Below are 21,276 nucleotides of genomic sequence, written 5' to 3'. Positions count from 1 at the left end.
GGAATAAGCATGATTCAGGCGGAAATTTATCCATTTTCACATATCTTCACAAGACTGTAAGCAGGCGTAGGCTTACACTTTGCGTCAGATACTCTCAAATCAAGGTTCTCACCTTCTGAATTGTTTTGCTTTACTCGTATCAATGCATAATTTTGAATTTCTTGAATACTGAAAATCTTGTTCTTTTTAACTGTAACAAGCATTCCACCCGAAGGTTCATGCTCACCATATAATATCTACAACGCAATTCTAGAAACTATCGAGATGGAAAACGTAAAATTCAATGCAAGAGGGATCTTTCTCATCAAACACATATATAAACAAAAATTAATTAATTTAAAACAAAAATTAAAATTTGACGAAACAATAGTTGCAACCCTAAATCTGAAGCTAAGACCGCAATTGCTTTTGCATTCTCTAATTTATTGGCTAGTTTAGCAATGAAGCATTCGATAGATAGAGCACAGTTGCCAATTAAAATCCGAGTAAAAGAAGACTATTATAGAAAGGAGAAAATTGGGATGGAAACAGAATTGGCCTGCATCCATAAGAATCAATTGAATAAATTAAATGATTGACAACCATCTATTTTCCATGCCTGTGAAAAAATTGGGACAGGATTTTGAGCTCTGTTCGCTTTTTAGCTGCCCTTCTAAGAGGCTTCCGGTTCTGCCACCCCAATTGATCAATCCCACTAGAATGGATAAATACATTACTATGGTTTTCAAATGCAAGCATTTTTTGCATCACATTGGACTCTGTTTCACCTGGCTTCTTTCTTGATTTTGTGTGCCGAGGTGAAGGTGTTTTGGGCTCTACAGATTTGGCATTCGTTGATCTGTCAAGGAATTCATGACAAAGTTACAATAAACATGATTTCCAGAAACGATAAGAAAAAAACTATTTACAAAATCTTCTCCCTATATTCTTGGTTTTTTAACACAGTATTGAAACAGTCAACTAAGAACTCAGAAAACAATTTCTAAAGACCGTGTAAGGTAAGCAATGTATAAAACGCATCCTCAAATATCATACCCTAAACCTAGAAAACTTCAAGACAAGAACTTGCTAATGCAATTATGAATTACTCAAGACAATGATGTTAATCAACGATTTTTACCTCTCATGATCTGCCAGTAGTGACACAGACAACCCTTCAATTTGAGGCTCACATGCAGCACAGAAGTAGATCTTTGGTGGGGTGAGTAGCTTGATACAATCAATATGGTACCACTCACCACACAACTTACACGCAACCTTTACTCTACTGTCAAATGGTTTTCGGCAAATGCAGTACAGCATGCTTCGAGCTCTTAATAACTGCAGAACCAAGCGCTCATTGGTAAATGAAATACTTAACCATCCAGTTATACAGAGTCAGAATTTGTTACCTTCAGTTCCTTCTCTAAGTATATAGGCAAATTTTCACCCTCTGAAATAAGTTCAAAAACCTTATCCAAGCCAAGAGCTCCAGAATCTGTTGCAACCTGCCCACAGAAAAGAAAGCACCAAATTATTGATCAATAGCAAAATTTAAAGACAATTGGCAAAGTGTTATCAACCTTCTTTGCGTGATCTGCCCACTGCAAACCAATGTCCTTCAGTTCAGAAAGTTTCTGCCAAGTGTAATCTTCTTGAGGTACGCTCATAGCTATTCCCTGCCAACATTTCAAACAGCATTTTACCATTCATCACTGACATATGTATATACATATATACATGCATGTCTCTGTCTGACGTGAGCTAATTTTTATTCAGAAACTAGATGATAAAGAAGTGGTGTCAAACCAGAAATAAATGAATTAAATAACAAGGAGACAAACCTCTTTCATGTGCCGCTGAATATGTTGCATCGTAGGCTTCTGTGCATCCTCCAATAGTCTCTTGACTCTCACTCTCCAAGAATTTCTAGCTGATGCCAGTTCAAGGTCACATTTATCTTGATTATCACAAACACCTGCCACTTCCGTGGCCTGCAAAACAAAATCAATTCCAATCAGGAAAATTTACTAATTTGTAGCTGTTTACATCTTTCAATTGCTAACAATGTTTCAAGGATACGAGTCTCTTTTTTTCGAACGGGTTCGAAAATATAAATCTGATGCCATAGGCTATGAGGAAATAATAGTTAATCAAGGCCAGAGAATAAAAAAAAAAAACAAGTTAACCAAATGCACCAGTGCAGAAATATAACAAAAGCTAAAGTTGTGTATGTGTTAAATTTTATTAGAAAGTAGATGCAAGTCATAACATACAGATAATACAAAAGGATTGAGTACCTTCAGAGCAATGGTTAGTTTTTCACAGACAACAGTGAGATCCTTGTCCAAATAGGATAATGCAAAATCCAATATTTCTCTCAAGCATTTTTTGCATTCATGAGCTTGCTCCACAATCTGTTGTAATAAATCCTTTTCTTCAATCCTGTCAAAGAGAATAGCTCATGTCGCCATATTTAAAATAACAATAGAATAAAGGGATTTAGGTAACTGGCAAGTTCTTTCTATTTTTTTAAGAAAAAGTAAAAACAACATATTCACAAGAGTGACAGATACACATTAGGAGAATCATTAATATTGAAGTGAAACTATTAAAATTTCTATACTTAATGTATGGGAAGTTCACAAGTCCTTAATGTTTAATGCAATTATATTATAATCATTATACAAATGTACCCTAACTAGTTTACTAATAAGGCAGTTAAAAAAAAAGTATCATAACGGGGCTTTGTTATTGTTTTATACAAAATTTCACAGTTCCTTTACACAGTTGTATTACTGCAAATATGAGTTTAACAGGAACAAGCAAATAATCTAAAGCATACTAAATGTACTGCATCCAATTTAATTGCAAAAAAATGTTGATACCTTGTAGGGAAATTCTCAGAATCAGATAGAAGTTCAATCAGCATTCTTAATTCAAGCTGCTTCTCTCCATATTTCTAGAACCAAGGAAAAGGTGAGAAGCGTACACCAGATTCTTTATAAGAGAAAGTCCAAAGATATTTGATAAATGCATACCAGGGGACCACCTCCATTTTGGGATACTGACCCGCCATCAAAAAATTGGCAATAATGGCAAATAAAAACTTGAGCATTATTTGGATTGAGTTGTGCTGAATCAAGGCACCGCACATGGTAGCTGTTCAATTGAAGTATAACAAAGCATGTGATAACCAGACCATGTGAGAGAGAAAAAGATAAAGAGATGGTACACAAACATTAAAGCATCTGATAACCAGATAACATTAGGACAGTACATCATATCAAAACTTTGATAGCGTTATAAGGTATTGGCGTTGGTTTAATTCCTCAAAGTTCTTCGCGAGCCGTATTGATCTCAGGCCATTATAATAAGGATTTGACATGTCAACATACTATTGGGAGTATTGGTAAAAACTCTTCACAGAGAACTCAAATAATTGAAGGCTATAATTGGAGTTGAAATTGTAAACTACTTTCAGAAGGATGATATTTCTGGACATAATATAAAATAACAAAATGGCAGCCACTCTCTGACAAAACAAAATATAAACTCACCGGTCCTTGCACATTGAACAGGTGAGAAAATCTTTTTCTTCGTTGTAACCAGTATAGCACATGCATAGTACTCTTGCTTTAGCGCTCCATGATTTGCCATAGATGTTCAGAGATATATCCAGAGACTGCTTGACCTGTACAATATTGAAAAGGACTATAAACATATCTGCAAAATATCTTTAAATCAGGATAAATGTCTGAAACAAACAATGAAAAGAACATTTGATCAAACCTTCTGCAAAGCATCAGACAACGAATTCCTATCATCTACAAATCTTCCAATGATCTCCACAAATTGTTGCTTCCACTTTTCAACCTTTTCAACTTCATATAGAACCAGATCTAGCTCTGAACAAGAAAATGCTGAAGCCTTCCCCAGTTCCTGAGTGAGATTAAATCATGTTAACCAAATATATAATCGATTTATCACATAAAAAATTTATTAGATGATAGCGAAATGGCATTTAGAGTTCCTTAAAATGAAGGGAATGGGAAGCAAAAACCAGAGCACCAAAATCTACTATGTTCAAGAACTCAAAACCAGGCTCCACCAATAATCCAGAGTCACAATATCATATAATTAAAATGCATTAAATATGACGCGCTTACTATAAAACTAAAAAATGCATTATAGATGGAGGTGTACAAGAACAGTCAATACTTCCTCATTTGAAAATCATCACATGCAAACTTATCCGGGCAAATGATATACATACAGCACATGGTTGTGGTTTCTAGTGCTGGTATTGAGCTATAAGAAGATAAAACATAACTGCAATGGCCAAAGTACAAGTATGCATCCCAGAAAATAATTCAACATGCATTTGTGAAGATGCAGTTGTTTCCTTTAAAGTATCCCCAGTCAAAAGTCCAATATGATCTTTGTTTTAAGTATAAGCAGTGCAGTTCATGGAAATCCTCCAGATAATAATAATGAGGTTGTAAAGAGTAAAATCCCATCCAAACAAAAAGCAGCACAGCGTTTCCAGCATATTCAAGAATATGGGATGATGATGCAGACTATACCTTAAGCTCTAATATTAGAGACCAGGATCTTTCCTTGGAGTTTAGACTAAAAAAAAAGTCGTTTAGCTTGTTCTAGCCACAACCTACAAGTGAAATGTGCAGATCCATCAGCTACAATTTGTCACTGATAATCAAGGAAAAAACTAAAAAACACACTAGAACATACACCCACATAACATTCTGATTTAATGCAATGCTAATATTGTCTACAGTTAAAAGAGAAAAAAACACATAACATGATTTCACTGTGTTACTAGCAATACTTGTGTTGTTTTGAGTTGGAGAACCAAACACTTCTTAATATTTAAGATTGTTTTCTTACATTATGAAGCTCACAACAAGTTTCGACCACCCTGGCAGTGCAACGGGTGGTAGCGGCAAGGAAATCAAAGAATATGGTTAAAATAGCCAAATCCATGATAAAAATAGCCTTGTGTCTCTACTCTATATTTCCTATCGACAAAACAATAGCCTTCCAACTAATTGCTTTGTAATAGGAGTTGGTATTAAATATGAAAAGCAATATAAAACCAAAGGCCCAAGCAGCATTCCCAAGTTTCTAAATAAAAACTTGAGACAATAAATTTCATGTAAGCTTGTACTTTTCTCCACTTAAACAATAGAAACTATGAAAAAATGAAAAGAAACATAAAAAAGGTCTCACCCAAACAAAGGATCATAATCATAATGGTGATGGCACAAGAAGAGTAGATCCAGTTAGTTGATAATCACACTGCCTGCTCTACTCACTAATTAACATGATTTTCTCATTTTGAAACTATATGGATCTATCGAAGTACAGAAGGAAAATCATTCTAACCAAGTACGTGGATCTGACCAAGTAATGGAGACTTTCTAATCACAATAAAATGAACAAGTCAAACAACAGGAAGTCTAAGCTCAGAGTTTCAATACATAACAAATACTATAAGCTGTTTGTTTAAAGCTGAAAGTGTTAATACTGCTACATGAGCAGCCCCATTTATGAGAAGAAATTAAAAATCATTGCACAGGGCGATAGCTAAAGAAAATCTTCCTATAAAAGAGCACAAAATAATACACTAATGCAAAAGAGCATATTTAAGACAAGCACAGGAACAGCTAAACTATCATCAAACAGAAACTTAAATCAAACAAGATTAGAAAACCAGAATTGATTTTTTAGATACATGATTTCATTTTTCATTCAGCTTAACTCAGCCAAAAAGGGTGCTCTATTTATATGCAAGACTTCATCTCAAAGATATTTCCATAGTTATGGTTCATATTGAAGTCCAAACATGCTCTAAGACAACAACACCAGGACTGTCCCAGAGGGCAAATCATATGTTGGATTGCATATCTATCCAACACAAAATAAAAGGTTGGGGTGAGGGAACTTCAGTATTATCTACTAACCTGAGGAAAAACTTCAGTTCAAGTGTCTGGGAAAACAAGAAGCATAGAATATGGCAAAAAAGAATGAGAACTCACTTGTGTTTATGAATGGCATTTACAAGTTGATTGACCATCAAAGGAAAGGAGATTTGTATACTCTGCAGTTGGAAAATCCTACGCGTAAGTTCTACAAGAACCAAAAATTAATTGAACAAGAAGCAGAAGTTGTAGCTTCCATAGAGGCAAAGCAAGCAAACATAAACTTGAATACCTGAGATTCAGCAAGAACTACTTCGGCATCACTCAGCTTGCATCTTTCAAAATTGCCAGGCAAAGAAATTACTCCCAAGGCTTTCCTAAGCCATTTGACCCCATCAATTAATGCACTCCATAGGGTACCAGAGACACTGATAACAGAGAGGTTTTCTGCAGCCTCCATCAAACTCTCAACATCCTACAGAAGAACAGAGAGAAAGCCTTTACAAATGAGCCAATGGGAAAAAAACTAAGGAAAGAAAGATTACCAAAATAAGCACAAGGTTAAAAATCGAACTAGCAAAAAAGGGGGGTGAAAGCCACATTAGCAATCCCCCCCTGATTGATGAGAAACAGGGAAATCAAGCATGTCAATGCTAAAAGCCTAGCCACCAGATGTTTGAAGCTGGAACCTGATGGATGAGACAGGCTACAGTAATACAAAATACCCAGGCTCATTTAAAATCCAAAGGTGAAGAAGCTTTTGCTAACCATGATGTGACAACTCAACATATCTTGTTCACTTAAAACAGAAGCTATAGGTAAACCAACCTCGCACAACTTGGCTCATTTTTAACCTTGTATTAAAAGAAATGCATACGAATCAAAGATTGAAATATCAAAAAAACAGATGGAAGGATTATAAAGATTAAGTGCAACCTCCAAAGAAGGAGCACAGGTGCAGAAAGAAAGAGCTCTAGAGCACCATCGCAGCATTGAACATGCATTCTGGAGTTTTGGAATCTCAGCAAAGTCAAAATTCAGAGATAAACCAGCTTTAGTGATGGATTCCATTTTAGTAGCTAAATGTTCAACTTTTCCAAAAAGACAACCATTCTGTCCATCATCAATATCATCTGTACTTAGAATGCACCTAGCATCCTGCAATGCAGAGTTGGCATCCTGCTGCCATTCATCACAGTTCTTCAGAACAATTTCAAGCATTCTTCGTTCATCCAAAGATATTTTTAGTAACTTCGAGTGTGAAACCAACTCCTGCATGACAAAAATTACATTTGCAAAATCATGGTTGATCAATATTTTCTGGATATAATATATTCTGCAAACAAGACAAACCTTTAGGACCTCGAGTTTGAGTGAAGAAACAGAGCCAGATACCATGGAACTAGAAGAAACCAAAAATGGCGCAGAATTCTCTAACCAGGACTTAGCCATTGCTACAGCATCTTTAATATCATCTAGCAAGGGTAGAAGCACAGGTATATTTGCTGAAGTCCTACGAGATTACAACTCAACTGTTATGAACACAAAATATAATACATCAAGTCAAAAAAAACAAGCTAAGCACACTTAAAACCTTATAATATCCTCAAAATCCAACATTTGAGCTTCCTGTGCAAGAAGTTTTGTGGCTCTTTCCTCCCAACACCTCACAGCTGCAATTACTCCAGACAAATCAACAAACAGTTTCTCTTTTTCAATCTGTAGCCTGAGAGGAAAAACCAACAGAATGAGCACTCAAAATCTAACACAAACATCTAGGTTAATGTAGCAGTGCATGAAAAACATACACAAAAGCCTCCATCATCAGTTCCTGAATGAAGTCCAAAGGCATTTTCATATCACGAGCCTGTATCATAATGTGCAAAATAAATTTGTAAGAGATGCATAATCAATACAAGCTTTTTTAATTGAATGCATCAATCATCGAGTGAACACGGCCCTTGTTATCTACAAAATTTAAACCATCATGTTTTGGGGAATGGGACAAGGAAGATTGTGACATTAAATCAAAACATATACTGTGACAAAAAAGCCACTGGAAGAATATAGAAATACGAGGATAGGGATAGATTACTTTCAGAACTTTTACTCTGCAACAAGCCTTCTTCAACTCTAACTCAACTAGAGGCAACTCATCAACTGTTCAAGGAAATAGCTGAGCATTAAGAAAAATTTACACCAGCAAAGATAATGCCAACAGAGATGAACATTTACTATTTAAAGAATCTGAACATTCCAAGATAGAAACCTTGAATTCTCAAAGATGCTCCATCTTTTAATAGGCAATTTAATTCATTAACTACTTTATCTTGATCTTCCCGTTCATGAAGATTCACCAAAACATCATTACAGCGAGAAATCCATGAAACAGCATTGATGTGGCATTGCTTCAGAAGCATCAACTCCGGTATGTTAACAGTAAAATTATTGAATTCTTGAAGCAACTCTTCAACATTCTGCATCAGTCAACACTTCAAAAATTTAAGCTCCCGAGCTTCACAGAACACTTGAGGGAGAAAAATAAAATGATGATGATGTTAACCTTTAAACTAAATGGAGCTTTCAAGATTTCCTTGCACTGAGACTGACATGATTCAGCTTTCCTTACTAGATCCAAGAGTAATTCTGTTTCTGGAAGTTGAATTTGAAGCTCCAACATCTATTCAACAAATATTATAACAATTAGAATTAATTTGGAAATTGACAAGATGTAAGTTTTACAGGAAAAAGAAATTCAAATCACCTCTGACTTCAGCTTGTGAAGAATATCAATGTCAACTGCAGCGGTTTGTGTCTCTGATATGCATTTCTTTGCACTTTCTATCCAGATCTACAGGGCAGTAAACTACATGAGCAACAGAATACAGAAAGGTACCTGCTAAAAAGATACAATACTAAGGAAATTGCTTATGTTGGTACAATGACTTTTGGCCAACAAAAAATGCACTACGAAAGAAAGTAGATCTGTTGAGAGCGTTGGACATAAGGGATGTGGTTATGTTCAATAACATAAAATTATATAGAGTTATGACCTTTGCTTGGACAGCATTCTCATGAACAAGTACAGTTTAAAGAGGATTGAAAGAAATTATCCTTTTTATCCCTGAAAATTTTGAAGTAAATGAAAACATCGTCTAAGCTGCCATGGAATGGAAGAGAAAATAACATGTAATGTAAACAAATTCACAAAGAATCATGTAAAAAATTAACCACCATCCAGGAAGAAAATCACATTCATGGTGTGCAAAGAGTAAAAGAGGAAACAACAATCTGTCAGGACTACAATAACAAACCTCTACCACCCAAACCTAAACGTTTTAGAACACAAAACACAAATCTACCATTTAAAAAGATACATATACAAGTGAGAAATGCAATAAAAGGAACCGTGGGGGTGGGGGACTGCCATTCTTCACCTCCTCTACAAGCAAGCATTGACCATTCACAAATGCTTATAAAAATGGTCAAGCAAATCAAATTGAATAAACCTGAATTAATAAGGTTTCTTCACTTCTTAGGTCACAGGAACCCAGGTTGCATACCTAGGTATCTATATGACAAATCAAGAAAATTACAGAGGAAAACAAAAATCTGAATGTGTCGACAAAAAATTTACCTTTGCTGATGAAATTTTGTTCAACAGCTTCTTGCTTTCTTTAATATATATTGGCAAGTCACTAAATCTCGAGTACAGTGATTCCAGCACAGATATCTGGCATAACAACATGAAATTGAATGATATTCATTAAAATAATGAGAGCATCAAGAGATACTGGTATTAGAATTATCCATTAAAAGGCAGCAGCACTTTAGAGTTTATCAAAACAAAGTTAAATATGAATTTAATGATTGCATGGAGTGCGAAGGTTGGATTGGAGATACTTCTGAGCATGATGACAGAGCAGAGTCAATTTCCTGAGCCAAACGCCATGCCTCATCTGCACGCTCCTGCATTAAATAAGTCAAATTGGCATGCTTTCCATTAGAAAACAATAAAGTGTGTGGAAACTACTCATTTATAATAACAACCTTCAACATGAGATGCCCTGGCTCATTACATGGCACGGGATCATTATTCAGCAACTCAGCAATGTATTCCAAAGGCACTCTCTCCAAATCACAGCTGTGACCAGATGACCATTTTTGAACTTTAAAAAGACAATCTCTTTATGCCTCCTGCCCACTTCTGAGCTGCATTCAAGCTCTTCACCATGTCTCGTACCTATATTTCAAAATGAAACAATCATTTTCCATGCACACAAAAGGGCAATGCAAGTATGAAATAGATGACAGCTAAAAACTCACAGGATCCATCTCAGGACCAGCCCAAAGAAATTGCTCAGCTTCCTTCAACAGGGTAGCACATGCATCACCCAAATATGGATGCTGCAAAAACTTGTTGGCACGTGAAAGCCATTGTTCAGCAAGTTCAGCCAGGCTGACATGGCCCCCCTGAACCTGCATGCAGAGCATGATCTCAGATGGGGAAAAAATGAATATCAAGTCCTATTGAAGCATTTATTAGCATAACACATGCATCATTATAGCTGAAGAACACTATACATTATCCAAGCACCATAAAACTGGATGCTACAGCATGAACCCCCTCCCCATGCTTACATGAAAAACCACAGTAACTGGCTTTTTATGGCATGCTAAAAGACTGTAGCAATACCTTCTTCGTTAACACATTCAGCTCATTGGAACATGAGATTTGCCTTTGTAAGTCATTACTTGGTGATCTCTCCTTAAATCTATCGCTATCTGATGCGAGCACCAAATCAGACAATTCTGCAAGGGTATGACGATATAGAAGACGACGTCTTCTGGATTTACATTCACAGATACGCTCCCAATGCTGCACCAGAAGCAGATAAAATCAGTAAGATGGGAAATGCATTTGGAAGCAACAAAAACTTGCAAAGCAGGGGAAATATAAAAAAAAGCTTGAGCAAGTACAGAAGTCATCTTCGCTACTGATCTTAAAGAAGCTGTTGAGAATGTCCTTGCGAAATAAAATTAGAAGCAAAAGTGTACAATTAAGCATTACAAAATCAGGCAGCAGAAACAAGAGTTGCGTTATAGCAACTCAAGTTCTATAAGTTATAATATAAACCACATAGAGGTCGCACCAGCCAATAGCAGGCATTCCAAAGTTGAAAATTCAAGAAGTTTAGCAATGAGCCAGGCTTTCTTTACCGCATCTTGAATTTCCAATACACGAGTAGTTCAACAACATAAATGTTTAGGAAAAAAATTAATAAAACTCACGTTGCTCAATTGTAATGAACATTTACAAAAGCAAAAGAGCTGAAAATAAAAGAAAAAAAAGGTGCTTGCTACATCAGAAATTAACAGGCAAAGCTAAAACTATTAGATCATAAGAAAATTTTTGTGATAACAATGCATTCTCTTTCATTTAGAACTAGTGAAGCACTTTACAATCATAGAAACCATCCTCTAGAGACATAACTAATATAAAGTTACGTGTTTACTTTTTTTCTCATTTAACAAGGTTGATGAAGATAGGAAGCACATACAATTTAACTAACAGTTATAATGAAAAAAAATTAAATCTGCTGATTTATGAAGACCACATACCTCCAGACAGACAAATGCAGATGGCCTACAATGGCAAACAACTGCAGAAAGATACAGATATTGTTTGCATATAATGCATGCAGGATCCTGAAAAGGCCAGCAGAAGATAATTGCCATCTTAAGATAACCGTGATATTAATGTGAAGCTTCAAAAACAAAAAATAGAATGTATGAAGGCATCAGATACAGTTCAGATACAGTATTACCTCCTCAGTACCAACATATTCAGGACATTTCCGCAGAGGCATAGGAGATGATTTGATGATGCCACTTCTCCAAATCCTCTCCCTCCAGGACTTCTCTTTGGTGTATATCCTAAGCATTTCTTTCTTTATATGAGGCGATGCTTTGCTATCAAAATCACCCTGCTTTAAAACTAAAATAATCAGTATGATAAATGAAATCCACAAAAATTAGTACAGGGATTCAGCTTTAAAAAAAAATCAGAATTGGAGAGTTATCTTATTCCTCACTAATTACTATGTTAAGTGAATTCAACTCCTCCATCTGCAACTGTTTGCAGAGGAAATCATGTCTTTAAGTATTAATTCTTGTTATTTTCGATTTAACTGACCAGAAACTTAGAGAGATGAAAGCAGCAACTTATTAGATTCATCTTATTGGCCAAGCTTAATTTAGTGAGCAGTAAGTTTATTTTTCCCCCAAGTCAAAGCAGTCGCATCATCTTTTTGGCAATCCTTAATTTTAGCATGAAAATTTCTTTTTCACTATCGTTACCCATTCTTAAAAAAGCAGAAAACTGGTAACCTTAGCCACCACACAAAGAAGCTCCTCATGAGATAAAACAGCAGTCTTATGATAATTCTTATACAGCTCCGCTCCAAATCCACCGTAAGGCAGCCAGTCAGCCGGAGCAAAATTCACAGCTTCTGCACAATTCAAACCTGAAAAGCAAAGCCAAGGTGGTTCAATACATCAGCTAGATATCAACATAAATCTCCAACCAAGTTCATTAAATTGACAAATGCAATGATTTCAAGTTTAAATGGATATTGCATACCAAAGTTGAAACCTCCATGGTAAGACCTGGGAAAAGTGATAACAAAGTTTCCAGGCTCCTGTTTAAAGAGCAAGCAAACGGAATTGTAATGCAAGTTTTCAATTGGAAATCAAACATATAAAGCCACTAAAAGAAAAGGTACTTTAAAAAAATTATTATGAAGGCAGTTTATAGATAATGAAGAGTCAAAATTGAATAAATAATTAGTTTAGCAGTTCACACATGCAACCTACACCATGATACTTAGTTGTGCTCAAATTCAAGAACTTCACCACCCAAAATGAAAACTCAAGTCAACAAACAAACAGCAATGGTTCTATTTCCTTATCGACATAGATAATCAATTGAAAAATATCAATTTGAATGCTCAAGTATATCAACTTAGACAGGCAAAAACTATATTCATGGACATGGAACTCATGTCCTTGAGTATCAAACCTGCAGTACAGTATAGACCGGAACCCGATTATCTTGCAAGACAGATGGGTTCAGCATGGTTACAAGCTGGAAGAGTAAATCCGGTTGTGCATCAAAGAGATCAGGAAGACTACTGCGCATCACCTACAGAAAAGTAGATTATGTTAGCATTCAAGAGACAAATTACCCTTCTTACATAGTAGATATGAATTCATCTGAAAAAGTGAATATGGAAAATCAAAGAATGCACATGAAATTCCTCGACTCGACAAAAATAAAAATTTATAGGAAATACCAAAATGACATAGATATTACAGAAGAAGATAGAAAAGTTACCCAAGCACATAAAATGTGAGATAACTACCTTCTCAAAAGCACCAGCTTCACTACCCGGAACACTGTACCAACATTTTGGCTCTCCCCTGAGACCACAAGACAAACATTCAACTCTCATATAAGCAGATGAAATCCATTTTAACATATACCTTGCAGGCTTCAATGAAAAAAATATGTCTAACATGATACCATTGAACATCTCACTAATAAGAATGAAATATGAAAATGATGCATCTGCAAGGCTTGGGTAAATGTCTAGAATTTGAAAATCATACAAGTAGATTATCTTAAATAGAGGCTCATATTAATCTCAAACCACCAAGCTCTTCAGCATGAGATTATGAGTCCCGCATGTCTGCCATTTCACTGCCAAAACATCTAGAAATGAATAGGATTCCATGGAAATGACATCTAAGTTTGATGCATGAAACTATGACAAACATGGAGAGTTGTAGTATTTGTATTGATCAATCAGGACAAAGGATAGTGCACCCAAGTAAAAAATATATATATATATAGATTTCACAAGCCAACCATCTAATTTTGTCCATCAAATATCAACCGGTGCACCAAATAGATGGAATGGGTGGCAGGATCATTAGAGCCAGCAACAGTAAGGAAACCTTCATAGGTTGAATGGAATTCCTTACTATTTCCATCTACATTTTGTTCTTTTGTCAAAACTCATCAATTGATTTTATCTAGAAGCGTGATTGGATGACCAGAACATGCAATCTAGAGAAAGAGACAAATGCAGTGACAAAGAGAAGGTGAGCAGGCAGAGTGAAGTCTCTGTTATTCCACCAATTCTTCTCTAGTTTATCTATCTTCCATCAAAGGTAAGTACAAACTCTTGGTCAGGCCAACAAAGTTCCCAAATAATAATCTGGCTGTTATAGGCACCAAAAGCCAATCAAGAAACACAAGAATGTTTGCGGTTATAGCCTTATGAAGGCTGGTTATTCAACTTCTAAGCATTTCAGAAAAGCTATTGCTTCCATAGGCAACCCAATTTGAAAGACAAGGGCTTCATTCCACCAGCTACCCTCCTCATCTTTCCAAAGCCCAAATATGAGCACATAATTAAGAAGTGAAGGTATGATCTTGGAGAGAAATATTTTTGCTTGTTTGTTCATTTTTATTACATCTACAAATGAAGCATGGATCCCTTTCGTCGAATGAACTTTGATGTGATTAGTTGTTTTATATGAATTAGGCATGTATCATGTAGACCTAGGAACACACCGGCATGAAAAGGACACTTGGTGCAAGTAAAAGACACCGAAGGAACATAGATATAATCACAAAAAGGTAAACTCAAAAGTTGATAAGGGAATATTTCAATTGTTGACTGATGCCTAAAACAGGAAAACACATTGCCATCACTTTTGGTTTACAAATACTGATGCAATGTTAGTATCTCTATCCAAAACATTTGAAAATCAATACATGACGTATAACTAACAGATAAAAGAGCTAATATTTATCCTTTAGAATTCTTTAGTTAATTCCACTCATAGGGGAATTTTCGTCAAAGAAAAAGTTATGTGGGACATCAAATAGCTACAGCCTGAAGTTCACTTGTAGTTTCATTTTATATTCTAAAATTTTAATTAGCAATTTTCATCTTCCTGATCTGCAAAATGTCACTTTCTTTGCAACTCAATAGTAATGGGCTTAATAATGAGCAACTTTTTATGTTACCGTTTCTTATTCCATTGTCAAAGAGAGATATGTATTTTGTCAAATTGAAAAACGAAGGAGAAGGAGAAGAAAACAACTGCAGAGTAAGTATAAACAAATGTTTCAGACACGTACCAATGTAGATAATTCATTGAGTAAAAACAGTGGTCTTCAAAATGCCAGCAAAAAGATGAGAAAAGCATGCCAACATATAGCCAGGGCACCATAACACCAGTAATGTTATGATGAACAGCTTGGAGCATTGAACCTTTCAGCTTGGGCAAATTATTGAGGTTCCATGGACTGCCACAGTATTCATCCCATAAGTTAGCCTCAACTGAGTCTGGTCTCTGATCATTTACACGTGGGAAGCCACTCCCATAAATAGAAGTATCCAAGTCACTACCATACATAACTTCAACGTCACCAGCTGATCCCTCCACAATTTCCCAGAACTTTTTCTCCATCTGCACTCGAGAAGTAGATCCTGTGCCAAACCATCTCCTCTTCGCCCGATCAGCAAGACGCCTAAAAGCTTCCACTGTGAAGCGCTTACCGGGGACAAAACCAAAAGTATCCTTGTCAGAATTCAAACACTCAAGGCAGTACCAATTCCCTTGTGGAACTTGCTTTAATGGCGGTGAGAGACAATAAATATGCCACCCCTTGTTACATCTATCGCACAAAAGCATCACCTCCCCATGCAAACCACTCCTGCATTGCTCGCATATCTGATCATGCTCTTCTTCCTCCTCTACCTTGTTACAAACCTTCACTTTCTCACCATCACTGTTCTTCCGCCTCCTTTTTGAACGTGAAAACTCCATCCTATCATCACTCTTCTTACACTTTCGCACTCCCCTTTTACAACCCCTAGCAACCCCCTTATTCAATCGATTATAATACTCCTCATAATCATACAAATGCTCTTGATACAACTGACACAAAACATGCTTCGCACACTCTGTAATCTTCCTCCCAGACCTAACAAACCTCGAAACCTCACCCCACTTCTTCTCCTTCACGACCTTATCATAGCCACCGAACCTCTTCACTCCATTAAACAATTTACACAAATCCAACTCGTCCCCTTCAAAAATCACCCTCCTTTTCAATTTCTTCCCACAATGTTCCTCCAAGAACCTATTATACTCCAACTCAAAAGTCTTGGAATCACAAGACGCCGGCCTCACTTGCAACTGATGAATAGCCTGAGTCTTCGTAGGAAAACTAAAATTCTCCAAATTCAATGCAAATGGCGGTTTCCAATTATTTGGTGGCACAATTTTACAAATCCCATAAGGCTCCGCTTCCGGTCTAATTTTGTAAATATACTCCAATGGATCCTTAAATTCCTCTTCATTAGGGTAATAAACAGGTGCAGATGGCACATGCAATGACCCGGATGACGAAGAAGCCGATGAAGACGACGAAAATAAACTCAAATTTTGCCCTAAAACTCCTTTTTCTACAGCCCTGGGTTTTCCTTTCCCCATTTGCCACCAATAAATCAATAACGGAATTAACAACAATCAATCTATGATTACACCATCTCTATAAATTCATGAATATATTGCAAAAATTGAAGCCAATAAATCAATGCAAATTGAATTCTAGGGTTTCTTTCGCGCGTACCTTTTTATTTAGAGACTAGAGAAAGACTAGGCTTTTCTCTGAGTGCGCGAGATAGAGAGTGAAGTTCCGTGGGAGATTTTAATTTTGGTTAGGAACGAAGTGGGGTGGTTTATATAGGAAGGGTAGTTTTGACCTGTGAAAAATAATTACAGAGGGGTTTTAGATTCAGAGGTCTCCAAGTTGATAAATTACGCAAATGGTAATTTTGACCTTGAAAGCATGGGAAAGAGAATGGATTTGGACTTCGGTATATTGAAAATGAGGTTTAAATGTGCATAAAATTACGGAAATGGTAAAGCGGATTTATTAGGGTTAGTTTTGTTGATTCGAATGTACTTATTTCGATCTCAATAGATTATTAGCACCAGGATACTTCCGTGTTAGGTTAAGGTCAAATTAAAAAAAAATTAAATGCAAGATAAAATATTTATGAGAAATTTTTTGTGGTATTATCATATTAAAATTTTTATATAGAAATATATTAAAATAATATTTTAAAAAATTTTAAATCTGTTGCATGGGATGAATTGCACATGAGGAACAAATTCTACGGAGTCAGCAAGGAATTCATAAATTAATAGTTATCACGGCGTTTGGCTTCTCTCTCCTCTTGCTCTTATCTTCTTCATGTTCAGGTGACATTCATTAACAAAGAAAATAAAACATGATGAACATTCACCGTGGAAATGGCAGTCTTATATTTTTCTTAAAATCTTGGTCTTTCCTTTCTTGTTTTTGACATGTGTTGCACAGCTGTTGTATTGTTCTTTTATATATATTTTTTGGTTTTAAAATATTTTTTGTTTAAAAATATATTAAAATAATATTTTAAAAAAAATTATTTTTAACATTAACATATTAAGATGATCTAAAAATACTAAAATAAATAATTTAAAGTAAAATAAAATAAAATTATTTTAAAAAAAAGTTCTTAAAAGTTAAAACACTGAAACAAAGCTTTTAATCTTCCTCCATGTTAGCGCAAGAGATGGCATTGCTGTAATTTTTTAACTCTTATCCATTTTTCACAATTGTTGCACAATTATGTTATTTTTTTATACATTGGATTCCTGTCTTTCATAATGAAAGTCCTGCAAAGAAGTGCGAGGATAAAATCAATTGAATAGCAACACGAACGCAGAACTGGCGGTCTTTAAATGGGATTACTTTAATCATTCCGGCTCAAATTATTTTTTATTTAAAAATATATTAAAATAATTTTAAAAAATATATTTTTAATATTAATATATCAAAATAATCTAAATTAAATAAAATTTAAATTTAAATATAAAAAATTAATATTTAAAAAAACATGATTTTTACCGCGTAAAGCCAAAGATCAGCAACTATATAAGCGGGGAGGCAGAACCATAGCTGATCAGCTGCAAACTAAATTGACGCAACGCAACAAAACATAAGAATTCGCTAGTGGTCACTGGTCAAATATGCTAAAGGAAGAATCATAACCAATCAAACACATTTGAAAATGTTGTAATGAAATGAAGTGCGAGAAAAAGCTACGAGTCATTGGCAAAAACTTGTGGGAAATGGGAAAAAAAGGCGAAGAAATTAACAGGAAAAAAACATAACCAGTCAATCAACAAAAACGAGTGAAAAAACATACAAAAAAAGGGCTAGAAAGAGCTACGAATCGTGTCCATAGGACATGAGCGCCAAAACCTGTAAAGAATAATGATTGCATGAGATCTGCACAGCAGGTCTCAAGTTCGAGTCAGGGCGTGCATCTCTTATAAAAACCTGAGATAGCCAGGGTTTTACTCACTTACCTGGGCCAGAAAGTGCGCTTTCTGGGAGAAGTGGGGTTTTCCTCGAATCCAAAAAAAAAAATAACGATTACAGACCAGAAGAACAACAAAACCTGTAGAGAACAACGATTCATAGTAAATTCGGAGCCCAATTAAACTTGTTAACATAAAAGAGAAAAACTCAAAGAAGAGAAGGGAAATGAAGCTAAAAAAAATACGAAGTAACCAATAAATCTTATCATTTCCTGAAAAACAAACAATCACAGACCCATGCTCCAGAGCTGGAAACGCAGGACCAAAAGCCTCCCTCAACAAACCAGAAAGACCGGAGGATCACGAGACGAACCTGACAAGCAAACACGAAACCAAAAATACTAACGTATAAGATGGCAAACTTCTACCTAATGTTACAAAAAAAAATGAAAAAAAAAAACATTTAAAAAGTAGTATTTGGTTATTATTTTAAGACAGAATAGATGAAAACAGTGAAAACAAAAATATATTTAATTGAAGATGCCATAAATAAATATATAAAAATAAATTTGTTTATGTAATAATTTTGGAGTTAATATTTATATTTTCCAAATAGAAAGTACAAAGAGCACTTTAATTTAGAGATGAATATTTATTATTTATAATTCCCTATTATCATTGCAAAACACTCTCGATTCCAGAACTATCAAACTAAGACATGTAAGGAAAAAAATATTATCATAATTTTAATATCCAACTTGGTGGTCAATATAAGATAAGGGCCGAGTCACAAATCAGGAGAGTCGACCCGGGTTGACCCAAGTTAAAATAAGAATAAGAGTGATTATTATCATAATTTTAAAACTCAATATGGGTGTTGATCTGGGACAAGGCTCGATTCAAGAGTCAGGAGGGTCACCCCGGGTCAACATAAGAATAAAATTTGTTATTGTCATGGCTTTAAAACCTAGACTTAAAGGTTGACCCGGGAGAAGACTTAGATCATGAGTCGGAATGGTTGATCCAAGTTGACTCATATTAATACAAAGATAAAAATAATTATTATAATAGTTTTAAAAAACTAGATTCGATGGTCAACTCAAGACATGGCCCGAGTCACGGGTTTAGAGGGTCCAACCTAGGTTGACTTAAGTCAATGTATAAATAAAAATGACTATTATTATAGTTTGAATTTTGAAACCCAACTTTTGAGGGTCCCTAAGCTTACTCGAGTCAATGCATTGAATAAAAAATAATTATTATTATAATTTTAAAACCCGAATCGAGAGTTGATCCAAGACAAAACCTAGGTCACGGGTCGGGAGAGTTAACCCATGTAGATCCAAGTCAATGTATAAATAAAAATATGTATTGTCATAATTCTAAAACTCGAATCAAAAATCGACCCGGAACAAGGCCTGAGTCATTGGTTGCGAGGGTTATTTTTTAAAAAAAGAATTAAAACAACCTTTTTTTGAAAAAGAATTAATAAAAACTTAACTGGGATTTTAACTCATATTTTATCTTGGGTTGACAAGGTCCCAAATCGACTTGGTTTTTTTACTAGATTAGATTGAGTCAATTTTTCCTTTTTTTGGTAACTCGAACCGATCCAGGTTTTGGGTTAACTTATTAGGTCAGTTTTAGTTTTATAATCATGGTTATTATAATATTATTAATTTCAACATCTAATATAAACTAAAAAACTATATATCTAATTATTATTTTTACACATGTAAGTTTGATAATAATATGTATCAAAGATAAAATAGACTTTTTATATTTTATTTTGTCTTATTTATCATAATAAAAAAGAATACAAAGACATTCATCATGTCTTATAGATCATTATCAAACACAATTTTATTTTTGTTTTTTCATCTCTTTTTTATAACATGATGCTTTCGAGAGTAGCTTTCAAAAGGTGTCATTGATATATATATATATATATGGATGATAAAGACTATGTTCATATAAAAATTCAATATAATATAATATATATATATATATATCCAAAGCGAATAACAGTGGACCAAATGATAAATGACTGAAATGAGCAGAATGATTGGCCGGCAAGACAAAAAAAATAATTAAATAAATTAAATCTCAAAGAACCAAAAAGCAAGAATGGGATTTACTTTTAACAAAGAGAAACCATTTTTATCCAATAAACAAATAATAAAGAGAAACAATAAGTTTGAGCAAACAAAAAGAAACACAGTCATAAAACCAATAGAACCACCTACAGAGACCTAAAAAAGACATAAAGCAGCAGAGAGAGCTCACAAACACGCTTTTGACATATAAAACAACAAATAACCATCTGACACTCTCTTAAAGAAAAAAATTAAACAACTTTGACATGATGAGAGGAAGGCAATCAGGGCAGTAGCTACGACGACCATGGCAAACGTGGCAGCATTTTATAAAACGAAGTGACATGGAGCTGCCAGGATGTCCGAAAAAGAAAATAAAAAAGAGTACCAAGACAAAACAAGGCATTACAACTTACAAGCCTTGTCACGTTTAGAGCATACCAAGGTACCCCCGTAGAGAACACGGAATGGCCAGCCCTCAGAAAACCAGTCTCAGCCAAACAGTCCTAAGGTCGGTGTCTATGCAGCAATTTAAAACACAGCTCATAATCATTTGGTAAGAAAAAGCGATTTACTGTGCACAATTATTTTTGCGTTTAAACTGAATCAAGAAAAAGCAACAAAAACATGCCATTCTCCGCGAGCGCAATAAAAAATAAAAAACAGTGGAATTGCACTACACAGTGCGATTCACTTGTGTTCACTGAACAGTGCAAAACTTGCAAGAAATATGTGTTAAAAAAAAAAAAAAAATAGCATTCGTGATGAAAAGAAAAACTAGATAGAGTGAATTAAATTCACTTACA

The 21,276-nt window shown here is 35.0% G+C and overlaps 1 protein-coding gene and 1 long non-coding RNA gene across 2 annotated transcripts; both read right to left on the bottom strand.

The window, feature by feature from the left end:
• Nucleotides 1–539: 539 nt before the first annotated feature.
• Nucleotides 540–16,758, bottom strand: LOC118028478 (lysine-specific demethylase JMJ17). The gene is given in 35 exon segments (XM_035032069.2): nucleotides 540–838; nucleotides 1,121–1,320; nucleotides 1,392–1,487; nucleotides 1,563–1,658; nucleotides 1,824–1,973; nucleotides 2,280–2,424; nucleotides 2,868–2,941; nucleotides 3,021–3,141; nucleotides 3,540–3,673; nucleotides 3,772–3,921; nucleotides 4,566–4,622; nucleotides 4,624–4,648; nucleotides 6,039–6,100; nucleotides 6,214–6,396; nucleotides 6,858–7,193; nucleotides 7,275–7,434; nucleotides 7,516–7,647; nucleotides 7,730–7,788; nucleotides 8,017–8,081; nucleotides 8,191–8,398; nucleotides 8,485–8,601; nucleotides 8,686–8,772; nucleotides 9,559–9,654; nucleotides 9,825–9,890; nucleotides 9,972–10,106; nucleotides 10,108–10,164; nucleotides 10,248–10,400; nucleotides 10,618–10,800; nucleotides 11,544–11,630; nucleotides 11,750–11,911; nucleotides 12,312–12,448; nucleotides 12,565–12,622; nucleotides 13,003–13,125; nucleotides 13,346–13,403; nucleotides 15,136–16,758. Coding segments are annotated over 35 exon segments (5,586 nt in total). The 5' UTR covers nucleotides 16,497–16,758; the 3' UTR covers nucleotides 540–585.
• Nucleotides 16,759–18,455: 1,697 nt separating this feature from the next.
• LOC118028479 (uncharacterized) lies at nucleotides 18,456–20,978 on the bottom strand. Its single transcript, XR_004684027.2, has 3 exons — nucleotides 20,912–20,978; nucleotides 18,670–18,747; nucleotides 18,456–18,514 (listed from the first exon to the last, which is right to left on the bottom strand). It is a non-coding gene; the product is annotated as an uncharacterized lncRNA (long non-coding RNA).
• Nucleotides 20,979–21,276: the final 298 nt, after the last annotated feature.

The sequence above is a fragment of the Populus alba genome, chromosome 3 (assembly GCF_005239225.2).
Source record: "Populus alba chromosome 3, ASM523922v2, whole genome shotgun sequence".
NCBI lineage: Eukaryota > Viridiplantae > Streptophyta > Magnoliopsida > Malpighiales > Salicaceae > Populus > Populus alba.
Note: the sequence above shows the minus strand (reverse complement) of the source record. Positions and strands in the feature narration are given on the sequence as shown.